At 37.6% G+C, this 27,925-nt stretch overlaps 1 protein-coding gene across 1 annotated transcript in view; it reads right to left on the reverse strand.

Moving 5' to 3' along the window:
* Positions 1 to 27,925, reverse strand: part of VPS13B (vacuolar protein sorting 13 homolog B) — a 405,118-nt gene that overhangs the window by 142,512 nt on the left and 234,681 nt on the right. The window contains exons 30-31 of the mRNA XM_088533620.1: positions 9,451 to 9,654; positions 1,049 to 1,175 (exon numbers count right to left, since the gene is read on the reverse strand). Of these exons, the coding sequence (XP_088389746.1) occupies positions 1,049 to 1,175; positions 9,451 to 9,654 (331 nt within the window). The remainder of the gene's footprint in view (positions 1 to 1,048; positions 1,176 to 9,450; positions 9,655 to 27,925) is intronic.

A 27,925-nucleotide genomic window follows, 5' to 3' on the forward strand; every position in this document is an offset into this window, starting at 1 on the left:
GAAGTACTGCCCCTTTTCATGAAACCATGTGCATAACATTCAAGTTCTTGGTAACCTACAATAGGCTTCTTCTTTCATCAGTGTACAAGGAACAGATAACAGGATGAATTTAAGAAGCAAAAAGATTTTAATTCTTAACTAATTAATTTTAAATTAATTAATTTTAAAACTAATATTTGTTCAGAGGTTTTTTACTGAATCATTTTCATGCGTCCTAGCAACTCCCAAAGTTATTTCTTTTTTACATTAAAAACATTTCCATCTGCACTTGTGATGGCCCTTTATGTAAAACAAAGTTGTCAATTTTTCCTTATTATCTACTGTCTTCCAAGAATGTGCACCTATTTCAGAAAATATAGATATCCCTTTTATTCCTATCTCAGTTTTGCTCATTCAAGGAGGCAGCTGTTACAAAGAATAATTCCTGCAGGCTTACGAAAGCTGATTGGCACCTCTCCTATATAACATGGTTTAAATTCCCATCTATGAAATAATTCCTGAAAATGAGCCAGTCCTTTGTGTGTAACAAGCCTGACACACCAACCATTAACAACCTGACCGAAGACTGGCAAACATGATTGTTAAATAAGAAATACCTTGAAGTACCCAGATTGCAGGTCAAGGACACACAATATTTTGTGGACATCTGTGAGCCTGAATATCTGGCTAAAAGATTGCAATCCAACTTGCTTCCTACGGGCAGCATGTAGATCACATTCCCAGGTTGGTTTGTAAAGAGCTTGTGAACACAATGTAACATCCTATCATAGCACCTCTTCTTAACACTTTTCCCTCAGCAAACCTTTCAAAATATGGCTGGAAACCATTAAAAGATTCCTCTTTTTCAAGACTGCAGACAGGTTATCTACCTCTGGACAGGCTGCCTTTAATATCAAGTGCTATACATGAGTTTCCTCTGGCAGAGAAAGCTCATTTCAGGTATTCATTAAGATAGTTTTTTTGATAGTTGATGATTCCTGGATTTGAAAAAAGTATTGTTATCCACATTTTAAAAGTTCTGCTATTTCTGTTCACATTTTGTACTAACCTCTGGGTGCAAATTCTCTGGAGCATCAATTTTTGTGAAAATAATAGCAGGAGCTGCAGTTATTCGAACTGTGAAATCTGTTAAAATTGGAGTTAAAATTGCTCTCCTTTCCTGATGCCGCCTTATGCTAGGAAAACAAAAAAATAAAATAGATTAAATCACATTATAAATTGTTCAGGGATCAAAACTTCCCATATTCTTCCACACATACAGCACACGGTACAATAAAACTTCAATACCAGTTTGACTTTCTGGTTTCTACCTCAAAAAAAATTTTTTTTTAATATAACCATTATATATCACATTAGTTCCAGTCCTGAAGGCAGAATGCACCTTTGTTTAATGATCAAAATATATCTAAATATTTGAATTTTCAAGTTATACCCTTCCAGATAATTGTTGCAATTGGCTTTGTTTTTCTGTTGTTAACCTACACAGAATCATTTGAATAAAGACACAAGCTTTAAAATCATATTTTTCAAATGTGTTAGTGGATACTCTTTATAAATAACTGTTGTCTCCATTATTTGAATTTGTGCATTAAAGCCCTGTGGGGAGAAAAATGCGATTGCTCCTCATAATAACATAACTAAGACAAAACCAAAGATATGTAAAATTTAACAAGCTGATCCTACATAACTAGCTAATCCTAGCGATCACATATTATACTTTTTACAATTGTTCAAAAATGTTAAAACTGCCCCCAAAAAGGAGAGCTGTCAGCATTCTTCCACTGCTTCTCTTTTTTCTTAGTTAGAATCTTTTAGTCTAAAATCAAGGTTTGGTTGCCAAGAACATTTACACCATTAAACTTGATTTGTATGTGTCCTTTTTAAAAAAACCAAATACCATGCCCAGAGGCACAACCCTGTTATGTATGGACCACTAATAGCTTATGACAATACATTCTAACCAGCCAGACTCTTGGGGGTCAGGTCAAATAAAATATTGCCACAGAATCCCATCTGAGAACACCTGATCAGGAAAAAAATAAATAAATGAATGAAATCAAGATGGTGCTTAGATCCCAAAAGAGGATACAGGTCGAATTTCTGGGAGACCCCTTCCTTAAAGAGAGATTTTTGATAATTGTATCTACCTATCATTCTTTATAGGTATGCTAAATTCCTGTGTGCTACCACAGGTGACTCTAAAAACAATCAAGAAGTTATTGGTCCTAGGTAAGCTACAGGAAAATACCAAATTCCCTATAAGAATGAAGTTTTTTGAAGCAATAAAAGTCAAAATTATAAACAAATGATGCAAACACCTCCAACAACAGAGAAGACTGAACCGCACCAGCCAGGGAAAAAGAAGACACCCATCCTGAATTATCCATGTGAGTGTCATGAAACGATACGGTCAGATGCCTCCCCATGCAGAAAGCTCCTAATTGCAAACAGAGTGAGTGACTTCATCTCTTCATTAAGGACAAACACAAGCATTCAGGTATTGTTAATGTTTTTGAAATAGATTCAGTTTAAAAGCACACAATCTCATGTGCTGATGGTTTATAGGCTTAGAGTCAGGCAGAAGAGAAATTAAATAAACATCATGATTTTTACTGGCTCTAACTCTGGCTAAGATACACTTCTACCAGGACCTAAACCCATAGATGAGAGTTTACTGCCTAGACTACTCTGGTACCGATGCCTCAAATCTTCCTACCAATTAGCTAAAGTGTCTTCATAAAGTGCAGGAAGAATGGCAAAGTGTAAGGGAGCAGATGTGGGTAGGCCTGAAGGTTTTTAAGTGTATTTAGGACAGCTTAAGCTCTACTCAAAGGTTAACTAGCGGGTGCTACAGAGCACAGAGCTGGTGTTTCCAGAGCACAGGTGTAACTAACTTTTGCTTCAAACGACCTTCACAATTACTGCCCAGGGGGCTGGGCATGGTTCTTAAGGACAAATCAATCAGTGACTGTGAGAAATAACCAGCTGACAGAAAAAGTTCTAATATTTGGCCAGCTGTGGCTCTGCTGGTGTGCAATAACAGTTTCTGAAGCCAGATTAGTCTAATTAGGCACCAAAATTAGAAAGCAGATTGGGTATTGGTTAGAGTACTTAACTCAGAAACTGGTCTTAGATTTTGCCAACTCTGGAAATGCTTCTCTCTGCCATCACCTTAGTGTTAAATATAAACCAGATGGCTTTTTTTTTTCTTTTTGTTTCCAGATTCTATTTCCCCTTTACAATAGGAAGAGAAAGAAATGCCTTTGTTTTTGTGGAAAATGAAAGCGCAAAGTAGTAGAACAGTTCTGGGAGAGGGCACGCAGCTATGTGTTAGATAACTTCTACTTGAGGTGACAAAAATCTAGTAAGCGTGATTTTAATATATGAAACAAAACTACAACAACAAGTCATTTCATGAACAGAAAACAACTTGCCCTTCATTCAAATTATTTTTCAGCTCCTAAATATTCCCATTTCTTAATTTTCAAATATTGTTTTAGTCCAGCACATTGCATTTTAGAGGATTTTTTGGTAACACACATTGATTGCTTTTCTTATGTTTTTTCTTTTTTAAAATCATCCTTATGTGGTATCTCTGTTCTACCCTCCTTACTAGTTTCTGAATTTCTAGTCGGCGAATGTGAAGTTCAGGCAAATTAAGTATTAGCAAAATAACTGTAAGTACAAACAGAAGGCAAACAGAGCCCAGTAAATAACGAGGGGAGAGGATATGAGAACGCGCACAAAAGGAACAAAGCAACAAATTCCACTTTGAATTATTAAATCTTCCACACTGCACCTAAGTGCACCGTTAACTTAACACAGGTGTAGACCACATGAGCTTATGAAAAAACTTGATTGTGAAGAGCGTAATGATGGCTCTGTGTCTGCAGCACATTCATTCACTCATTCCATGGTTCATTTATGCATCTGTTATATATTTGTCTCGGAAAAAAAAAAAGGAAAAGCTAGTATTTTAGAGATGTTAAAGCAGTTGATCATCTACACTTTAAAAGTAGAGCACATTTGAAAGACCATATGCTAACACAAAGCAACAAGGCAGCAAACCAGTTGTGATCAGGGTTGCAGGAGCCTTTTACCGAGCGCTGAATTAGGGCTGTATCTGAATGGTAACGTGAACACTGCTTACAAAGCACTGAACCACAGCGCTGGGCACTGTAAAAGCGTGGGACAAAAATATTCTCTGTCCTCCAAAAATGCAATTTAACTATAGGAAAGTATATGAGCTCCAAGAAAACTAGAGGAAAAAGCAGACTAGCAGACAGGGAAGTAAAAGGGAACGCCTAACAGCCCTGGAAGTAATGATAGCAGTACAGTGGCAACCTGAAGGCTGTCTTATGAGTTTTTGCATTAAAGCATAATAAAAACGAATTCTTTGGAAGGCTTTGGAAGAAGGCATTGCAATAACTGAGAACATGCCCCAGAAATGCCTTTAAAACATGTAAGATAACCTGAGAGTGAGCAAGAGAGGGCTTCTTTGAAAATTAAATGTGCCAGCCTGCTATGTGGCAGGAGGAGGCTCCATGCAGGCGAGCGCAGAGCACACAGAGAAGGCCAGACACCTGCAAGGAAACGGACGGACACCGAAGCCTGCGGGTACTTTAAAAGCCAAGGCCCATGGAATGATTAATCTGCCTGAAAATGCTGCGGGGAGAAGAGAGAAGGGAAAATAAAAACAACAACAACTTGAGCAACAGGGATTTTCAAAACAAAACAGTAACGTTTGATTACATCAACTCAAATCCCTGGCATTTGATTACATGCACTCAGAAGCATTTTGAATTCATATGAGGAAAAAAGGTTGCCGAAGAGATGATGTTGCACTAATCAAGGAGGTGTGATGATGTGTGAGATTGGATAACCACGAAAATGCACATAGATGACTATTATGTCAGCCTTCTTATCTGGAAAAAAATGTCAAAACAAGCAAACACACAAAAACCCGTCCAGAAAAAGCAGAACATCACCTTGATGGGAAACCTCCATGGGAAACCTCCATGTGAAACTTAATCTGTGTTTAACGTAATCTCAGTTTTTGTTGTGACACCTTACAAAATGTACAGTTGAATCTTTTTATATTTAAATATGGGTCCAAATAAAGCTTGCATTCAGTCGATGCATGAGTGCCAACCAGGAGCTCACGTAAGGCACGTTCCTCTTGTAGCCTCGGCTGTCCCGCGCAGCCGCGCGCACAAAGCCACGGGTGCTGTGTGAGATAACGGGGCCGCTTAGCCCTGACCAAAGACTTTTCCCTAGCAGGAGAGCCCTGATCCAGCAGCGCACGGGGACGTGCAGCCGCTAAGGAGACCCGGGGCAGCCAGCCTGGCTGTGCCCCCGGCCCCGGCGCAGCGGGCAGAGCCTTCCACCACGCTGAGGTTCTGCAAACCTACACCATGGGAGAGCAACGAAAACCACGTTGAGATCCAACTGCCTCGATCAAAACAACGGACAAATGCACAGCATCTGGCCATACGAGATGACTATTGTGGAACAATTATGCCTCAGTAAAATTAATTTTCAACTTATTAACATTGCTTTGCAACATTTCTTTGCTGTGGAGTAATAAAAAAAAAACTTCTAGTTTATTGGCGTAAGGCTTTGTACAGTATGAATACAAGAATGACTGAAGGTACCATAAAACAACGACTGAAAGCACATGTATTTTATTTTATTCCCAACCATTCACAGGGTATGCCCCTACTTCCCTACACATGTATTCATATATGTGCAAGCTGTGCTTCAACTGTTGGGAAAAGCATGAAAATTAAAACTGCTCAATGAAAAGCCTGCAGGGAGCCTTTCGGGAGATGCCTGCATGCAAGAGGGGTGTTTGTTTCGCTCCGTTCCGTACGGCAGAGCGTCGGCTCCCTGACATCCTCAATGAGAGTCACGGAGAGCTGTTCCAGATGGTGGCATGCCAAGGACAAAACTGTAATGCACTATATTGCCACACTCAATTCATTACCACACAGAGGAGTAATGCTTTTAACCTCAATTATTATTATTTTTTTTAAACAGAGTTTATTCAGACTGCAGGAAGCAGAAGTTGCTGCTGGAGCTGCAGAAGGGCTGCGCAGGGACGGGGGCGAGGCCTCTGGAGAGGATATATTTCTTTATTTCCTTCAGGGCTGTTGTTTTTTCCATTGAGAAGAGGGAGAGGGAGGAGGCAATGTGCAAGCTGCAAAAGCAGTTTTCAATCAAGAAAACTTCTTTTGGTTAAGTACTCCCAGTTCCCCACATGCTGTTTGGTAAAGGGCATAAATGTGGACAGGTTTCATTTGTACATAACCTTATTAGAACTGTCTGAGTGTTTCCAGTTTTCTTTTTATATATTACACCATTAGGGAGCTTTTTATAACTTCTGCAGTGAAGAATAAACATTTCATAATGGGAAGAGTTATGATCCCTGATCCTGTCCAAATCCCGTGCTGTTATTTGGGAGCGAGGGCACCCACCCCACCTTGGTGCTCCAGCTCCCCTGTCCTTCTCGCAGGGACCTCCGGTGACACCGGGGCTTTTGCACCAGCACCTCCAAACTGCCACTAGGGAGGAATTTGCACCAAACAGCTTGAAATGTGCAACACGGTCAGGCTCAAAGACACATCTCTCTCTTTTTTTTTTTTCTTCCAAAGTAAGATGCAAAAGTTAGAATAAAAAATCACCATCATGAGATGCAAAAACTAGAAATATTGAATTCCCCAAAAAGGGGTGGGAAAATTTGAAGGATTAACTTTTTGTATAAACATTATAGCATTTAAATGATAAATGACGTCAAAAGCTCTCAAATGTTTATTTGCACTATATCCATACATTTTATATTTAGAATGATTTGATTTTGATTCAAATTTTTAAATCAAGAACAGGTTTCCGCCCAGAAGACTAAATTACAATATAATCTATTTTAGAATTTTTATAATTATTTATTTCAGAAAAAAATATTTACAGTAATACTTTTAGAAATGGGAATGGAAAATGAAAGGCTGCTATGTTTGCCGAAGATATATTTTTTACTCTGTAAAGTTACTCTGTGTGAAATACACGGATATAGTTGATGTGGACTATAAACTGTGTCACACATCAACCAAGCATTTAAAAAACTCAGTAAAAGAGACAGAAATGAATCTGGAAAAAAAAATCTTATAGCCCAGTTAACCTAATAAACCATAACACTGGGTCTAAATGCTAAGTAAAAACAAATAGAAGTATATTCAAACCAAACAATGAACCTAACCCTAAAATAACTCAATAAAAATCTTTCATTATGTTCCAGGTTAAACATATCAATGAAACTTGGAGAATTAAAAAAGAAAACGGTACCACAATCAGGTCAAAGATTAAAGCTTCCGTGGTAGCTTCCGTGGTAGTTTCAGTAAATCTTAAGGCAAGTGTCACCCTGCAAACCCGGAGCAGCGCGGGGAGCCCCGTGCAGCCGCCCAGGTGGCACCGCCATGGCCTGAGAATGATCCACAAGCAGCGAAACCAGCCAGAAAGCAAAAACGCCCTGAAAATGCATTACGATGAAGGCATAAGATGTGAAACCACAGTGACAAGAAAAGGCTACAGCAGCTTTCTCCTTTAACAATTTGAAGTACAAAATTGCGTATTGCTGTGGATCACTAATGAGAGCTTATCCCTCCTGATGTAAATTAAAAAGCAAACAGAATACTCACTCAAAAGCAATTTCAAAACACATTCATCAGACAAATATATTCTAATAAAATTATACTGGAACTCTGTGGGAAAAAATAAGAAACGCAACATCTGATTTCTTGTAACAGCTACTTCTCTTATTCTTAATTCTTATGTTAATGGCTTTTTAGAAATCTCACCAGATTTTCTATCAAAATCTAAAACCATAAAGCTCAAAACAAAGCCTGCTGATGACAGTGACTGCAGTCGCCAACTGAAAGGGAAAGAAAAGCCAGTTCCTCAGTGCTGGTTTTCTAGCATTAGCTTAACTTGCAAATTGGCCAAAACCCTCGTGGAGCTGAATGTCACCTCATCCTTCTAGAAGTGCCAGGTGCCCTATGAGGGACAGAACTTCAAGGACAACTTCCCCAGCATCTAGACCCAACTAGGTTACAAACATTCTTTTGAGAGCAATAAAAATCCTTCATGGATTAGTAAAATAAATAAATAAACAAAGAAACAAATGTTAGATGATGGGAGAGAACCAGGGGATCTCATAAATGAAGGGCAGCTACTACCACTGGATTTAACTGAAGTTTTACTTTCACTGCAGTCCCTCACTCCTGCTTTACCATCGGATGATAATCAATCATCATCAATTCATCACTTATGCACTGCAATCTGCAGGCCAGCTCCATAGGGCTTCTTTTGCCATAGCTTGCAGTCTGAGGAACATCCCTCAGATTCCTCAGGTGAGGAAAAAGCGCCCCTCTTTTTGAAAACTACAGCAGCAATTATACATTTTTCTCTTTCTTTTGGTTTCTCCTGCTTTTGCATATAATATCTAGGAACTTGTCCCACTATTCAGCTAAGAATCTTTATCTAGAGACCCATAAAATTGTGTATACAGTTCCATATAAATTGGAGTGTTTTTGCATAAGTTAAATATGAGGAACTTAAATTGATTTTTTTTTTTAAAAAGGCAGAGGAAGAACTGCTAGCAGAACTGCTTCCAAATCCTCAAAATGTTCCTGCTCTTGGGCATCAAGCCTTATTCCCCATCAGTCATAAAAGAAAACTCTTTGACTGCTATAGAGTTGATAAAAACTAAGTTTTAAAACACCTGTGTGATTTTTTAAAAGTATCTAGAAGCATCTAAAACTGGAATGAAAACTTCTCAAATTAATAAAAATGTTTATTACTGTTTTATAATTTAAAATTTTAAATAAAAAGCAAAGCTTTTTCTTTCAATTCTGTTCAACTAGAAGGGTCTTTGGTCTGTGTATCTTACAGGATACTATAAAGAAGACTTGGTTGAAATGTATCATTTAAAAAATTCATCTGTTTTTAGTTACAGAAGTGCAAAAACCAGTTCAGAACCAATAAAAAATGTTCTACTTCATCCTCCTCTAACTTAGAAATGTCTAAGCTGGTTTTATTCAAACTTCGTAAAAATACAAACAAAGGAAGTTAAAAACAAAACAAAACAAAAGCAACGCGAAGCAAAGCAAAAACTCCCATTGCTTGCAGACTGAGAAGATGAATGTCAAGTCTCAACCCTGCAGTTATTTTTATGGACATTCAGCAAGCCACTCAGAAAAGAGCAGACACACATAATAACTCTACAGCAATTACAGTATAACAACAATAGTAATAAGGATTTCAAACCCAAAACTCTGCAGAAATGTGCTTGCAATGTAAAAATGATACAGAATTATTTGATTCAGATATACTGCAAATGATACCTGCAGTGTTTGCCCTGTTCAATTCTAGAAGAGAATAGGTTAAAAAAGTTCCTACCTACTGGCCATGTTCCATTCAAGCGCTGGATTTTGAGAATTTCTTTCGCTCTCCGTTAGCACTCCTCCTTTTGCATTTTCCTTCTCCGGTTTCAACTGATTCCAATGAGCTGTACCAATGTTTATAGACTGGAGGTCTATTTGATATTGTCTGTCTTCAACCTCTGATCCAGGGTCTCGAAGTATCCCTAAATTCAGTGCTCTTCTGTTGTGACCAAAAAACAAAAAAAGGCAGTTTAGAACAAACTGTATTGCACACGGTCGGCTGTACCACTGCACAGTGCAAAGAAAGGCAAATCTGACAGGCAATTTGTCTATTAAGTGAATTTTGCCACAGAGAAAACTGAGGGATCAATTTTGCCATTCCTGATTATATACAAGTAGTATTTTATGTCCAGATGTCTTGTTCCCGTGTGTTCCAGTGAGACAGGAGAACAAAAATTCTTCAAAATTGAGCCCGATGCACCCAAGCTGGTAGGAGAGGAAGGCCCAACTCCTGCACCTGCTGCAGGGACGAAGGATGCCCATCCTCCACACGGCAGCTGCACACCAGCACTATCAAGGGGAGATAATTTTCAACTATTCCGGTCATGTCATTAATTAATCAATTAAACAATCAGAGCAACCCACAGGGTCAGGCAAATAGCAGGAAAATAAGTGGTTTTAATCAAGTATATCGATGTTGATGTTGATGCAGTGTGATGGGAGCGCTCAGTGGCCCTACAAGTTGCTTAAATGCTTAGCAGAAATGCAGTGAAAGCCTGTTACGTTAATAGTGGTATTTCAAAATTAAATGTGGTTTCCTAAAACTCAGGATTTTTTGTCAACTTTCTGCAGAGAGCGGTCTAACCACAAGAACTGTTCCTTTTTTATTATCCTTTCTATTATTCTTTCATCAATACATATGTAGGTTTTTGGGTTTATTTCTGTAGATTATTGTGGAACCCACTGTCCCTTGATAATCTACTTACTTGCTTCATCTAATGCAAGTAGATATTAGAGTATCTATTTGGTATCTATTATTAAAACTAATGGACCAAATAACATATTTTATGAAATCTGCTTAAGTGTATCAAATATGCAGACCATGATATTTTTTTTCACCTGTCTAATGCAATCTTTTCTCCTCTACTTCACAGTAAAGTGCATTTTTCACTCACTCTTTCAAGAGCAGCTCAGTAACTTGCAGTAAGCTGCACCTAGTCCTATGTTCCTTAGGCATAACCATGTCTTGGTGCACTGATGTGCAAGATGCGTGTGTGGCATCCTGAAACTCCTTACTGGGGTTTCACTCTTCTCACATAATGACTAAATTTACTTATTTAACTAAAAATGAAATCACTCTTTGGCAGACACATACAGGTGCAGCAAATACACAGAGCTACTGCTTAGACCCCAGTGAGCTACATTAAGAACAGCACTACGAGGTCAGCCAGTGTATTCCATTGCTGATGTCAGATTTGATCAGACCTCTGTTTAGTTTGATCCATTTCATTTTGGAAAATCTCAAAGACTGGATAATGTTTGTGCTCCTTTGGGATATGACAGCTAACACTTTCATATTGATATAAAAATTCACTTGCATTCGGTACCTGCAATTAGCAGTCTCCTGTATATCATACAAAACATGTCCTCTGCTCACTTAGATGTAAATCTCTGAAATCCAGGCAAATTTCTTCTTTTGTTTCTAGAGTACCATTTAAAAAACCATCTATTTCACACACATACTAAAAATACCAGGATTAATTATTAACACCTACTGACATTTTGATTAAACTGATTTTGGCTTGCAAAAAAAAAATCCTGACAGTTTTATATAAGCATTAAAATAGCCTTTTTCCAAATAAAGTATATACAAACAGGCCTTTACATGAACCCCACATCTTATCTGATACATTCCCTGAAAGGATGAGAATAAGTTAAAAAAGCAAGAGAATTGACAGAATTGCCCTAATCTTAAACATATATGGTATGTATGAACTTTGCAACCTTTTGCCTTCTGGAAAAGCCAACCCTTCTAGCAAACAAAATCAGGAAAAAGACTAAGCCAAGATTCATGACTTCTTTACCCCCAGCATAAAAACTGTTTTACCAGCAAAAGGGTACTGTAGGAGTCATGAATTTAATTGCTTCGTCCTTCTGAAAACAACTTCACTATCCCATTTGAACCTTTCAGCAGGTGGCATAGACTGCAACAGTTGGTCAATAATCCAGTCAGATCATAAGCAACCAAAGACGACCATAAGCATGTAACAGGAAACATAGCTTAAATGTTTTTCTTCTTAAATTGATTTAGTCTGGGTCAGGCTTTCTGTATGTTTATAGAAGAAACAGTTCATGTTGAACCAGTTACTATATGCTGCTGAATAGGCATAATTCTGAGACCCACTGTAAAGAAGTTAAATCCCTTCACTTGTAGCTCATCTGAGACCTCCAAAAGCCTGAACGAGTCAAGAAAATAGCATTTAAGGAAGACAGATTATGTAATGATCAAGAAATACTTACGGTCTGCACACACACTTTTTTGTTAGCACTAGATCTCTGTGTGTTGATTTTCCCTTCCAGGTATAGAGATGACAAATCAACCTGCCTATCCAAATGTCAGTCATTAAAGGCTTTAATCTGACGGTAGATTTATTCCTATTCTAATTCCACAGGAAGCAGAGTAAGCTCGGATCAAAACACACCTTCTACAGAAGTAAAACTAGTAGCACTTTATTGGGCCTGGTTGTGGATGCTATGCAAGATGACCCACTTATTTCCTATTCTGCTTAAATACATATGATCCAAGTCCAAAAGAAGTGGTTAGTGTTGGAACCACAGGAATATTATCACTAACTTCATGAGTTGCCTTTTCCCCATTTGGTTCAGGATACTTCCCTACCTTATTCGGCCCAACAAGGTGACAGGACATGTTATACCAGATAGGGGAATTAGACTGGGAAGCAGTGGAATCACAGCTCCACTTGGAGCCACAGATGCTACAGATATTAAAAAGGGCAGATGATAGAAAAATGTGGTAACCACAGCGAATCCACAATGATTGTATTGGCCTTTTTGCATGTTGAATTTCTGTCAGTAAAACCCCAGGCAGGAATAAACTTTCCAACTTTCTGAAGAAAAACTCAAGACTAAGCTATGTAGTAGCATTCATATTTTTGGATCACACATAATAGAAATGCTACAGCACAACAGTACAGGGTGGAAGACTTGGATATGTTTAAGTTTGGAAGCATTAAAATGTATATTTGTGAGAAAGAGCCAAAGAAAAATGAGAAGGTGAAAATAAAGGGAGGGCACAGCAGTGAATAGGAGGGAGAATAAAGAAGGGCACTGCTGTGGAAATTAAACAGCAAAAAGGAAAATTCTCTAACTGTGAGAAGGTAGGAGCAGTGACCTCTAGACGGGAGCGTACTGACAAGTTCCTAAGTTCATGTGTGACCCCAGGTACATCCTGCCATGGAGCGTGAGCTCCAGATCTTCTCCACAGGGTAACCCTAGCTGTTCTTCTCTTTCCTGTCCTTCCTTTCCACGGGGAGCCTAATCTGTGGTTTAACACTGCTGGGATGCTGGGAGCGTGGTCAGGGCGCAGGCTGGCACGTTCTGCCAGCAGCATGTGACACTTTTCCCCATCTCTGCCCGTTCACTGGAACATAAACAGAAATTTCACAGGTGATTGTGCACTATAGTTTCAAACAATCAATAAAGATAAGCAAAAGCTCACGTATAAGCAAGTATAAACCTTTCTGTCTTAATCTAATGATTCTTAAAAGCCTGATTTATGCCTCCTTTTTTGGTTCCTTTCATATTCTTTATACCTACAGAGGGCCAAGACACTAAAAGGTTCATGCATAAAATACTACAGAAGAGGATGAGCCACCAAATGGTTGTAAATATCTCCAGGTAACTCAGAATGAAGCATATTGCAGAAATTATGGAACTGGGTAATTCCAAACCTTCAGAGAACTGATGATTTGATGATGGATTAGTGTATACAAAAACATCATTCAAAACGTGAATGTCAGAGCGTTCGATAAAAAAGCCAGGGGACACCCGGCTCTGTAGAACAGAGCACCCAGACCCAAGCTCATCCAGCAAGGATCTTCCAGTAGGACAGGATTATGGCCTGGAGGAGTGTCACTGTGTGTGTTCTGGTCCCTGCCATGCCAGAGCCTGGCATGCATAAGGAATGGGGAGTGCACATGTTTAGAAAAATTGGCTTTGAAAAGGAGCTTGATTTACTGCAGACAGTAATTCTGCAGACACAAGCACAGTGCAAAATCTGCTCCTAGGAGTATACTGTTTCCCTGAAAACAGTGAACAACAATTGCTAGGGAAGGTATTCAACACCTTCAGCAAAGCTACCAAACCAGTCTACCTACAACGGCTTCTCTTAAATACTTCCAAGTGAGGTGTAATCCAGCCACATTTGGAACGAAAGTGCATGGACGGCACAGCCTGGCTCACAGAAACAAACTTACCCCTCGCTCAGCTGCCAGGCTTTCCAAGCTGTGCAGCAGCAGCTCTGTCTTCCATAAAAGTAATAACTAGACTGGTAATAGAGTTATCTAACATTTTCAAAAAAAAAAAAAAAAGTGCTATTTTTGGTTACTATTTTTCAACACAGCTTTCTCTTGCAAACTGGGGTAGGCAAGTCTCCTCGTACATTTACTGTTCTTACACAGAAAAACACCTACACAAAAACCTCATTTTCTCAGAGCTGAAAGCTTTGAAAGCTTGTAGAATTCCCAGTGTTTACTTCCACTTAGCTAATCTGAGTCCTTTCCTTCACTAGTTCTATCAACCGCTACCAGTGAATTGTTTGTTATATGTATTTATTATCATTCCATCTCTCTCTGAAACTACTTATTATGTGACCCAACACAATAAAATTAAGCTCTTCATCCACCAGTGTACTCATTATGGGCACAATGCCAAAATGATGCTGTGAATATAACTAACTAATTCCATTTAAAACCCTTTGAGATCTTATGACAGAGAGTTTTATCAGAATGCAAATAAATAAATATACATGCATATACCAAAATGTTAGCTATTGCTTTTTTTTTTAAAGACACTTAGCATTTATGCAACTACTTAATTCTTGCTATTAGGGGACATAGTTTGGCACCTATTTAGAGGCAACTCCCCTGCCCATTACTTACAGTGGTGGTGTCAGGTGGGCACCACAATAATTTCATTTGTTACCCATTTAGGCAGGTGAGATTTTAGCCAACTGGACCACAGCAAGGTCAGCAGTGGTAGGAATGTCATGATCATATAAAAGCTACTGAACACATGAAAGGAATTACAGCAGATCACACATCAAACATTTTGGCCTTGTGCTTCCTTCCTCTAGTCCTACGGGCAGGAAATGCTCTACATATCCTGTGAGGTGATCAGACATTTAAAAGTAGCCCCTTGTTCCAAAAGATCTGGTGCAAAAATTCCCTGCAAATAAGATGAAGAACTTCCACACAGCAGTTGTCTTCTAGAGCTGTACCTGGACCACAGCATGAATGATCCAAGGATGATAAGGTACAGTATGGTAAACTACAAAATAATTTCAGCTTGTCAAAAAAGGCATAAAATGAAGCAAAGCTGAAGCAAGGCTGAACTTTGCAGCTGTGCGTTTAGATGTCATCTGTTTTAATGGCTTTTGTAACTTTATTGTTTAAATTCCTCCAGAAAAATAACAGCCTGAGCAAGTCTGAGCTTTTAAAGATCAGTTTTTCATTTTTATACTGTTTAACGTTTAGACAGTTTGAGGAATCTCGTTATATTTTTGAAGCATTCACCAAATTCAGGGAGCATAGTATAAATATACATTTGACAGATTGTATAAATGATAAGTTTGCACAATTCCAAAGGAAGATCTGTATGGTATTTTTGGATGCCAAATGTTTCTAGAAAAAATAAGTAGAATAGAGTTTCTCTAAACAGAGTCAGTGAAGACAGACCTTGAAGAGTTTACATAGGTGGAATGGAAGTTGAGGGGGGGAATTTCAGCAAAAGAAGCCAAATTACTATGTAACCTAAACACTTCTTTTGTTACATGCTGGAAATGACTTTATCTCAAAACTTAATACCATTTTACAATACGAGGATCTCTAATATTGATTTTTTCGAACATTTCAGATGCACTTAGTTTACTACAAAGATAAATAATCTTATGATTTTGCCATTGCTTTCATCCTGTATTTTACTCTGTATTAGCTGCTTGTTTAACTAGTTTAGTGGTACAATACCTCAGTTTTTTCAGGTGTTCTATAAATTCACCTGCAATTACTGAGGTTGAGTTTCACTGAACACAGTCCTCACATTCCACGTGCGGAATCCTTTAAAAGGAAGGATTTGCACAACCTGGGGCAATGGTACAGTATGAGACACGCTGTCCACAGTGTGTTTGATAAGCTGCCATGGGACAGGATTCCTTTTCACTGTTGTGTCAGTTTATCAAACCGTACTTGGACATATCAGTCGGCTCTACAAAAAACATTAGAGAACCTTTTTCGGGGTGGGGAGGGGGAAAGCAGACAGTGATTTATTCCTTTATATTAAACAATATATATCTATACCTATTTTCAGCACGTGCATATTGTAATAAATGATGTTTAAAGAACATATTATGCAACAAGAAACCAGTTAAAAAAAAAAACAGCTTAAAGCACCAACATTTAACTGCCAGCTTTCCAAGTCAGAACTCACATTTATCTTTGGTGCTGATTAAAGGCAAAGGATGCCACTTGTATTTTTGTATTCCTTTTGCTTTTGTACTCCTAACAGGAAGCTGCAACAATTTTTAAAACACTGAATATGAAATTCTGCAATGCATCATTAACCAAGTTTAAAATCACGAATAGCCAAACCTAATGCTTGAATGCCATTCTATGCTGATAGAACAAAACATTTTTGTCTTTCTTAAAACTTACCTCCTTTACTAATTCCTCCCTACAGTCCTTTTTCTATTTAACTGTCACTGGGAATCTGTCCTCACAGAACACCCACTCATAATAAATCCAAAATATAGCCTCTTTCACGTTAAAAACAGTATTTGGGGTTTGAGAAAAAAACAGTTGAATTATTTTAAAAGCAATTCCAAAATGAGTATGAATCTATGCCTAAGAAGATATATTGAGACAAGTTTACTTTTAAGTATGTACTGGAAGGGGGGAAGGATACAATAATTTTTCTCTATATTCTCAGTGATTTTTAGCCTGTAAAAGGGAAAAAATATTTGTAATCATATGGGATTAAAAAATATATTGAATAACGCACCTCTTAGATTTCCCCAGAGATTTATGTCTACAGAAATGAGTTAAAAGATTATGCTCTGCCTAGAGAAGTAGTATAGTTTCTAGCTTCTGCTAATTAATTAGCCTGTAGAAGGAACTCATAGAGCCACCTATACAAATCTGATCATCTCACGTAAATCATTCCCACTTAAATAAAAATGACCTTCTATGACAGTAGTTAAAAAATTACTTTTCTTTTTTAAGTCTGTAATAACATGATTAAAGCATACTACTTTTTATTGAATATTCTCTTAAATCTCTTTAACTTACCCACAGCATGCCTTTGGCTCTCACTAAGGATTTTGGAGTTCCGCAGAAATGTAGGAATTCACTTTATTTAAAATAATCTGGAACTATTTGAAGATAGTAAAATATTTAGGTTCACTCAGACCAATGTAACACACAGGTGTTGACTCTACAGCCAGTTAGCCTTGGCTTTTGAAAGCGGATGCTCACCGCGGTCGGAATTGTTCTCATTTTTACATTCTGAAATGCAGTTAAGTTTTCAGTAGATGATCTTATTATTTAGATTTAGTATCCTAAGTATGAGTCAAGTAGCTTCTGGAATGTACCAAAACTCAGTCTGGATAAAAAAGTCCATTTAATCATGAACATAGGGGCAAACTGAAGCTGTTGAAATGATCTTTTTGTAGCTAAATGTGGAAAACTAACAGATGTCAAAACAACTTCACAAAAGGAAGTAAAACTTACTTGAACATAGTAAAAAAGGAGCAAGTCACTGTTTGATTCCCAAGTTGAAAAGCTAATAAAGTTCCTGTTGAAAACATAATTAGCCTACTTGAGAAATTCAGATTTGCTGGAATGTTGGTATACCTTTTTTTTTTTTTTTCATGGCAAAACAATATTCTTACACTCTTTTCCTGTTCTTCTCCTAACTTAAGATACAAATAAATTAATCTTCTCAAGATATTGATAAATACACAAATTTGTTTATTTTCTTTGATAATTGCTAGAGTCTCTTCTTTTGATATGCCATGCCTCTGCATAAAAATATAGTGAGAAGTCAGAGAAGTCACAACGCAAAACCACTAGGACCATCCAAATAGCAAGAGCTGCCACTTTCAGCAGAAGCCTTTGCAACACAGGCAGAAGCTGACAAACAGGGGAGGTTTCAGCATTATATGAAATGATTTTTTCCACTTCAATTTCTAATTATTTCTAGTGGAAATTTAGTATCAACTGCATGTTAACAAGCATTTCCAGTTTGCTAGGTGGAAAGCCAGTCATGCCCATTTTAATTCTGTTCAGATCAGAGTTTCTGCTCTCTTCCTGTCACAAAATATTAGGACTGGAACAACCAAGATGATGTTAGAAAAACACAGACTAAGAAGCACTTCACCTGTAACTTTCCTCTCTTTTTTCTTTTCTTTATCTTTTCATATTGTTCTTGAGCATAATGTACTGAATAATCTTCAAATTCCTTCCTAAAAATCCTTATTGGATTTTTTTTTGTCAGCTGTTTCAGAACCAGAGAAAACACACACTTCCAAAAACTTCCACCCTTCCTAAGACTTGTTTTTTCTTCTCTGGATCATTCTGATCAATCCTCTCTCCATCACACTAGTTTGTGAGTGTCTGTCTTCCAACGTGTTGTGGCTCTGAGGGAGGACTGAAGCAGGAAGAAAATGCTCCACTACGGCATATTTTGGAGATTATGATGTACCTTTTTAAAGGTATCTCAATCACTGTTTTTTTAAGGACTTAAGCTAAACTTTTTGGGTATGTCATTAGTAGTCACCTCATCTCTTCTTTATGAGGTTGTTTCTGCTCTTTCTTATAGTATAAATAAATCATATTTAAAGTCAAAGACATTATCCTTGACTTACTACCACTAGACAATGTTTTCAAGAGTTAACTACTTTTGACAATGGTTGTAAACGTTCATAAAGAAAATCCAGCAAGGTTTTCTACAAGGAACAAGAGACTAAAGGTACTGAGAGAGACTTTTTGGGGGGAATGTAACTGAGGACTCCTTTTTATGTTTTTTTTTTTTTTTTTTAAAGAATCTTTGATTGAAACATTCAAAAGATGTGGAAGCAGCTATGCTTCAAGAGAGATGTACTGGAAAGCTCTGTTTATAAATGAAATCCTGATATATAGATTCTTGCTTTAAAATCTTTAAAACCTATGAATATAAATCACACATTTTGAGTCTCATTCTTAGCATCAACTGTAAAACCACTAATTCCTCCATCTTATTTAATATACTTACTGCAACTTCAATTTAGAACGTTATTTGAGATTAAAGTTAATACTGTAATTTTTCCTGCTTCTGTGACGAAAAGCAAAGTGATAACTTTTGTTTTAAAGGAATATTACTGGTAAATCTTAAACCATAATACTGCTAAGTTCTTGCAAATAATCTCTTACATGCACCCAGACAACGTAACTCAGAACTGGTAATTACATGGGTGCTTTTGAATACATGTAGAATATGAACCAAAAGATGAAAAAGTGAACAAATGAAATCTATAAGGGAAACTGCCTTGAAAGATCATCTTTAACATAAAGTATAAAATGCACTAAAATACAAAAGAGCCGTAGACAGAAGTTTGAGGACATGACCGGATTCTCATTCATTATAACTGTGGCCGAGGCAGCTTTTGGCAGCAGGAGACGACATATTCTTAGAAACCTACATCCTGCCATAGGAAGCCACAGAATAAGCCACTGCTTTTGTAAACATTAACATTAAGTATGAAGCCTTCACATGAAATCAGCAGAAGGCTGTTATACAGCATGTACACAAAGCTGGCCAAAGATGCTTCCCAAGAGAGGTTTTACGCGAGCTCCACTCACAGGGCAGTGCCAGGCCAGAGGAATCCTCCTCTGCTAGAGCCACACGTCTGTTCTCAGGACACTGACCGTGACAGCCACACGTGCCACTGGCAGGCAGCTCAGCAGACTCAGGGAGGCACCACAGCATTGACAGAGGTGGTTATGGAGAAAATCCAGTTTTACTCTCTCTCTAAAAAAGGCAGGGAGCAGGAAAATACATACAAACTGATATACAGATACACACAAATTAATACATGGCTTGCTACACTGTGCACTTGGGAAATGGCAAATTGCATCATCTGTATTTATTTTGAGACCAGTTTAGTAAACATGTTTGCTTAATTTTTAAGTAACCTACAATGCACCCGGGTGCAATATGCAGATTTAAAAATTATTTTTAGAAGGCAACTTTTACAACACTTACAGTTACATAATGCATCAGACATTTGTTTATTATGCCAAGAACATGGAAATTATTTATTGCATATTGTCTGCAGAATAAAGCTTAGCAAGAGAGAGTGCAACAGTGCATAGCAGAGGACTGTGGTCCCTCGAAATACTATTGAATAAATGGTTATACGTATACATACACATTGCCTTACACTGGGAAACAGAAAAGTTTCAGCTTTTCCTTGCAACTAGATTTACTAATCTGCAGTTTTTACCTGTTCATGTACGAAAATCAAATAATAGAAGCAGTTCATCAGGAGAAGTTAAAATCTGTTCTGTTCCTGTCCTGCAAAGACAGGATTCCTACACTGTACTTGCATCACCTCCATACTGGTTTATCTTTTGTTGCCAGAGGATCCAGACTATCATGCCAGGAAAATGGATAATCTGTGATGTACAATCCTTGGCACTGAGGTTAGTGAGGATGCCTGATAGCATCCCTGCTTTGCCAGACTCAGCCTGTACCTGTGCTAGGCATTAACAAATCAGTGTTAAGAGTGTTAGTCATTGCCCTCGCGCAGGAAAAAAAGGGGCTGAATTAATATTTTCAAGAAAAAAAATGTGTAGCCTCTGAAATACAACAAACATATTGCGTTATGACATTTATCTATATTCATCTGAAGCAAAATCAGGTTAAATAGCAATAGAGGGAGATAAGGTAGTGCACAGAGTATTTGAAGTAATGTTTGAAGTTACATTAGGAGCAGGGCTTCTTACTTGAGGTGCTTCAGCACTCAGCTGTCTTGGAGAAATAGTAGGAGCCAGGAATCTCACTCACTCCAGTACATCAGCCAAAGTGTAAAAAGGATTTAATTTTGCCACAATAGTTTGGAATAATATCCAATAGAGTAGCAAGTTCAAACATCTTCCCTGAACTAATATAATAGGCAATTATTCTGTATACCTCTGAAAATATTTTTTCTTAAACAGCCAAAACCTGAATAGGAATGCTTAAAAATTTAAATGGGAAACATGGATTCTGACAAATGGTTTTGCAAAAGAAAAAAATCTATCCAAAAAGAAGTTTAAGAACTGTGGTATGAATTTGTCATAGATAAAACGTTGTGAGGGACATCAGAGAATCCACAAATATTTCTGGAATGAACCACAATTCTGTATACAGAAGTTAACAAATGTCTCATTACAAATGGGATATGGTTTTCCCAGTACCAGAAGCACAGAACTCGCATTATATTTAACTTGAGATCTAGTTATAATTAAAAATACTACCCAAAAATCTGCTTTATATATTACTGGAAACTACTCTTCAACAAACAAAGCATTTGTTGAAACCAAATCTGATGGAAATTATGTTTATTCACAAACAGGAAGAAAATTGTAAGTTTTTAAAAGCTTTTATTTACTGAAGCCAAGACCTCTAGATGTTTGTTTTCACTATATGAGACCAAAAAGTAGCTTTGAAATGGACATCCAATCGCCTGTTTTAAGAATAAGCAATGGAAACCCAGGGAGAAACAGGGAAGACTTTTTTGAAAGTAAATGAACTTAACTAAAACTAAACTCTTAAAATTCACTAATTCCTATGGGTCAATGAGGTATTTTCCCCACATTTAAAAAAAACCAAAAACTACATAACAAAACACATATACAGGAACAAAAAAGGCTTGACAGCATCTTACAGTAACCGGTAAAATACTAAAGCTACTTCTTTAGGGAAAAAGGTTAAAGGAAGTAACTTGGGAAAAGCTTGAATACTGTTGCTTTATAACATAAAACATACAACACAACTCACATTAAAAAGGAACTCTACTTTTCAGATTTCCCTTTGTTTCCTCGCTTTATGGCTTTTCTGCAAAATTTTTCATTGCATTCAAGTTGCTGAGCAAGCAGCCTGTGTGAGGAACCCTGAGATCCATGAATGTTGGACCCAAGGATTTTGGGCGCATCCCGCCGGGAGCGGGAGCCCCGCAGAGCCGAGCCGAGGCCAGGCTGTGGCCACCCAACCCTTTTGCCAGGCTCAAGGATCATCTAAGTGATAGATGGCTTTGGGGAATGACCCAACCAACAAATAATGGCCCCGTGCCCCTGAAAATGCAGTGGTTGAAAATGCTGTGCATTTTGATATGCAAAGTGCAATAAAATGGAAAGTTTGAATGGACTAAAGCCAACCGTGATTCAAATAATTGCTTAATTTCATTTTGATTGGCTTTGTTGTAATTGGCTTCCTCATGGCAGAACTACTTTTCGGTCAAGATATGAAAAAAAATATTTTAGAACGTTATCAAGCCAGTATATGCAAAATAAATCATCATGTCTCCCCTACTCAATCACCATGAAAAGTCGTAGATTTCAAAACCGAGATTGCATGAATTTTATGTGCCAAGCTTCATATATACTACACAGCAAATAATACTGAATAACCATGATGCCCATGTTGTGTACTTAGCAAACGGGCAGCAGCGAGGCACGTGGGAGAACAGGGCCAAACTCAAAAGCACCAGGAAAGTCAGAAAAAATAAGTTCAATCCTACTATGAGAAAGAGAAAACGTGAAGCGGGAATGTGTACCGACCACATAGCTGATCAAATTAGAGAGCAGAGTGAAGCTGCACAAATGCTTTCCTTCTGAAACTTATTTTCTCACGGCCAACCACAGTATGAAGAATATAAACGTATTTAATATATACATACTTAGGAAAATTAGTCACATATTATTGCACATTCCAGTATAAATCACAATTAAAAAAATTCAAGTGAAAATAAGATTGATAGTTAAAGTTGAACATTTTTAGAGTTCAGTTCCAAATAAAACGATAGCCTTGAACAGCTTTTGGTATTAGACAGCTACCAAGCTACATTTCTCCAATTAAATGGGCAGTTCCAGCTGTTATTTTACAATTAGTTTCCATTGAGGGCTTTAAATTAATAACTGCTGCAATAGCCTCAAATGTGCCAGTGTTAATTAGGAGTAGTATTTCCATGTAATGCTATCCATATATAAGAATATTTTACTGGGGGAAAAATTCTAGGTAGACTTTATGGCCTCTCTGCTGGAGATAGAAGAAGAGACACATGTTGGGCAGGACGGTGCTTAACTGCCAAGAGTCATTCCAGAGACAGGTTCGGGATGCTCATGGAAAATAAAGATCTTTCTCGAGGTCCTCATGCTAAGAAAAGCAAAGTTCAAGCACAGTAGCAAAGGATAATATATATTAATTAACATTTAATAGAAATATTTCGATTTAAAACTCAATTCAAAATTAATAAAACTAAAGATTATTAAATGCAAAAATGTAACACTCCATTTCCAAATTAAATAGAGACAGAAGTATGAGAAGAACTTCTCATAAAAAGAAGTATGTTGAGAAATAATATCATCCTGAATTGAAATTCTACTATGAGTTAGGAAATAAATTACAGGAAGAAGTTTAAAACATTCATTTTGCCTTTTTTTTTTCTAACCTCCTTAATACAGGAAGAAAGAGCTGGGAATGACGTTAGTGTGACCCAGTTTAATAGCTTCTATGCTATAAATGAAATACTCCTTGAAACACTGATTTTTGCTACAGAATGTAACCTCTATAATTTACACATTTTGAAATTAAGAAAATTGCACTAGAGAGTTTCCAATGCAGTGTTACTTTTTCAAATTTGCTGTGATACATAAGCACATTCTATAAAGCTGTTTATGTTACCATCAAAAAACAATGTAATCATATTTTTTTACTGAATATATTTTTTCCTTTATTCGAAGAAAAACAAACTCAAGTTGACATCAGCTAACTAAAAGTTTGCCTACCCAATAAGCTTTAATTATGTATTATGAATAGTAGATATTTCACATAAGATATAAGCAATTTTTTTGCATTCTTCAAGATTTGAGCATTAAAAAAAGAGTAGAAAACAGGAAAGTACAAAAACTAAAAACAAAACAGATGGGATATATTTACAGTGAAAGATTTTATGAAAAAAATGTAAGTAATTTGCAGCTAGCTTTTAATGGCCAAAATTTTTATACGTAAGCGAGGAGGGGGGCTTAGAGAATTTCAATTATATTCACAAGTTGAAAACAGGCTAAAGACAGCAGTTTATTTCAATCTATGGAAGACTTGCACATGCAAACAACTGGAACATTCAGAGCCAGACTATTAAGCTTTGATATATGGCAGCAATTAAATCCTTGAATCTCAAAAACGATGAATAAAGAGACTGGACAAAAGTTAGATTCCTTAATGGCCAAGCTGAGGAAAGCTTATGGCTCTGTTCATCTGTAGTTCCAGAGCTTTATGGTTTATCAATACTGATTCAACATTTTATTTTTTTAGTCTATCTATTCACACATATTTCCTAAAATACTAGTAATTAATGTTTGCAAACAGAATTTGTGCCTGGCTATTTTGAATGAGAAGCAAGACTAGATGATTAGGAAAGTCCCTTCTAACTTCTGCAGTGATTCTATGCTTCCCTTTGACTTTTGCAACAGAGTTGGAAAAAGAATGCACAAGGCTGCTTTAAGCAGATCCCATATAAAATTAAATATGTAAGCTTTCTGAGATGTGCTTCAAATTAAAATAAAAGCTTGAATAATGGTGTTGTGTCTGAGAAGAGATCTTTAGTGATATTCTTCAAAATGAACGAACACTGGCACAAGCACTACAACTCCTGGATGTCTCTGTGTAGCTGGCATATAGTTCAAATTCTTAATTTCCTTACACTCCCACTGTAGCAGAAGCGTATTTTTCAGAAGCATTTGGTGTTAGGTACCAAAAATATTCATACACGAGACAGTTTTATGAAGTAAAATACTTCAAATGCAATTTTTATCTTACTGGACAGCAGAAAATCCAAACAAGAGAATGCAAAAGACTGAGAAAGGCCCTCTCTGGCATCCAGTGAGACACTTGTTTTTACTGTAATTAGAACAATTATAATATTTCCTTCCTATATGATTTCTCTCACATAAAATAACAGGCTGACTTTCATTCAGTAAGGACATTAACAGGATTTCTCTACCTAGACACCTTTCTTCACAAAAACTAACAGAACAGAGGAAGTTCGAATAAACGTGGTCAAAAGTGGCCATTTCCAAAGCTCCTGGTGACCATACACAGCACAAAGACACAAGCTAAGGGGTGAACTCGTCATCCTGTTTTTCTGTGATCTGCAGCTGTGATCATCTCCACGCAGAGACCTCTCGACCCCAGATTCAGCATGATGGGATGCCTGAAACCTACCCAAGCACCATCCTCTCCTGTACCACTTGGCAGGCACCCCACTTACTCTGATGGTCCAACTCCTGCTCCGCTGCGAGGGCCTGAGCTTCCCTCTCTTGCCAGCCAGCCTGGGCAGGGCCTCCTGTGAAACGTGTCCCAAATCTCCCTTCTTTGACTCTCCTGTCCTGTCCCCAGGCCTCCTGATCAGGGATTACAGAATCCCAGACTGAGGTTGAGGTTGGAAGGGACCTCTAGAGATCAACCCCTGCTCCCAGGCGGTGCCCAGAGCACGTGGCACAGTGTGGCATCCAGGCAGGGTTTGAAGGTCTCCAGAGAAGGAGACTCCACAACCTCTCTGGGCAGCCTGTTCCAGGGCTCTGTCACCCTCACAGGAAAGAAGTTCTTCCTCACATGGGAATGGAACTGCCTGTGTTTCTGATAATGTTCCACTCCACAGAACTGCCAGTCCCTTACGAGGAGCGTATGACTCTGATCCTCCTTACTGGAGACAAACATTAGCTGGGGACTAAGAATCAGAAATACATGTGAAATCATTAAGACAAATTGCTAGGATTTAGGAGCAAGCAAATTAAAAAGCAGAAATTGTCTCTTACAGCTAAAAAATGTAGCAGTGCTTCTCTCAGGAGACCTGTACTTTGGTTTATGGTGTGTGCATCTTTATTTACTGTGTGTATTTATGGTTTTTTAAATAAACAAGACAATTTTGTCCTGAAGGAAATAGTTATTTTTAAACTACCTTTTACATGGTAAAAAACTGAAGTTACTGTGTCAATACATTTCTTTCCAGCTTCCAATATTCACCTGAAAAAATATTTGTGCCCAAACTTTTGGGGCACGTTATTTTTCCAACTTTCCATTTTCAATTTAGTTCTCTCTCCAAGTCAAGCAAGTAAGCTACTTTTTCCTAAGACATAGATGGAGCCACTGCTGCTCACAGGCCAAAAGTAGTCCACAGTTTTATTTACTATGACCTGTAGCCATACGAGATCTATCTTTTAGGCACTAGCATTCAGTTAATGATAAATGAACACATTCAGTATTTTTCATAAATTTATGGGCTGCCCTCAAAAGCCATTTGGAAATTCTATTTAGCCATTAACCAGGAAGAAATTTCTCAGCCTTTCCTAAAAGAAGAGTTTCTAAATGGGAAGCAAAAATTCTTCTTTCTCATGAAACACTACCAAAGTGACATTAATTACATGTGGTTGTAGCTCAGACCTAAACAGAAGACTGTTTAAACCAAAGTGACACCACAAATTAAGCTTGTATCCCCACTCCAGAAACACTGTAAAGACAGTGGTTCAGACAATGATTTATTTTCTTATATTCTATTAAAAGCAGCAGTAGTAAATTAGAGGAGAAGAGAGGTTGGAAAAAGAGAGAAGATGACATGTTGGGATCATTAGAACACTGTGGCAGTTAATTCTTCAGTAATCAACAGGCTGCTGTATGTTTTTTTCTCTCAAGCTGGTATTGTACTGCTTGCACCTCTGGTGATTTGTGCTAACAAATCCTTCAGCAAAACACACGGGTTACACAGGCCAAAGGTTTGTTCATTTAGCTACTTGACTTTTAAGTATTCCTTATTTGCACTAGAATTCTCCAATTATGCTTTTTTCTGCGTAGTTTCATCCACTGTGGCAGGTTAAAAGGGTAAACACTGCACAGCTATCAAATCTGTTATACTAATATCCAGCCCATGTAATAAGAAGGCCCCACTGTATTTTTTTTTTGACTTGAATGTGAATATGTGTGCTCTGCCCTAAAAATACAAAACCTTTGTAGTATATCTTACTTTCCAAAGAAAAAAAGAAAAGCATTGAAATGAACTCTGCTGCTTAATTTTAATTAATTTATATTGCTAGAAAGTGTTGAGCTTCGCTTAAACAGATGAAAACAGCAATGCTCTTCTCAAAACCAAAAGACCACCCACCACCAACTGCAATATTGTCTCATAAAAATCAGCAAAGAAACTTGACACTCAGCCCCAATGTTTTTTAAAAACACTGAAGCCAGAATAATTGGATGATTAAAGGAACAGAGATAAAACTTTGACAGCTGCTGAGAAATGAGAACAACTCTCACAGAAGCAGTTAGAGGAAAACACTGAAAATGGCAGGCATTTCTGTTGAAATCTTTATATAAACACAGCACGATATTGTGAAGCTGGGCACAGAGAAGCCAATAACTATCAGATGATGTCTGTGCCTCAGTGCTTTTTTTACCTTACCCGTTCGGCAACCGATTTCCAGAGGAAGACTGGAACATATCCTAACTGTAGAAATGGTGAAAGCCCACCATACACAAACCTAATCCAGAACTTTTATATATGTAAAAAAAGAAGAGCACTAATGCAAAAGAACAGCAGAATCCTTAAGCAATCCTTAAGTGACTTCCAGTTTGGGAAGCACAAAATTTCAGCATTTAAGATGAAGCTGCAGATGTGAAGATATCAGACTCAGAAAAGTAAACTGGCATTTCTTCCTCAATTTTAATGGAAATCGTATCATTCCCATTGCTCACTCACTGATTTGTAACATGTATACAAGGAACATTGCACAGTTCCCCTTAGGTGATGGAAACATTACTGAAGCTAGAACTTGCAGATTTCACGTTATGATAGGGGATTTCTTGACAGATTTTTGGTTGCTGTGGGAAGGAGATTGGAATTTGGTTTTGTAACTTGCAAAGCAGAAAACAGATGGACGCCTCCTCACACAGAGAGGGCAGAAGCAGAA

The sequence above is a fragment of the Tinamus guttatus genome, unplaced genomic scaffold (genome assembly GCF_059628265.1).
Source record: "Tinamus guttatus ecotype Peru unplaced genomic scaffold, ASM5962826v1 Tinamus_guttatus_pri_ptg000510l, whole genome shotgun sequence".
NCBI lineage: Eukaryota > Metazoa > Chordata > Aves > Tinamiformes > Tinamidae > Tinamus > Tinamus guttatus.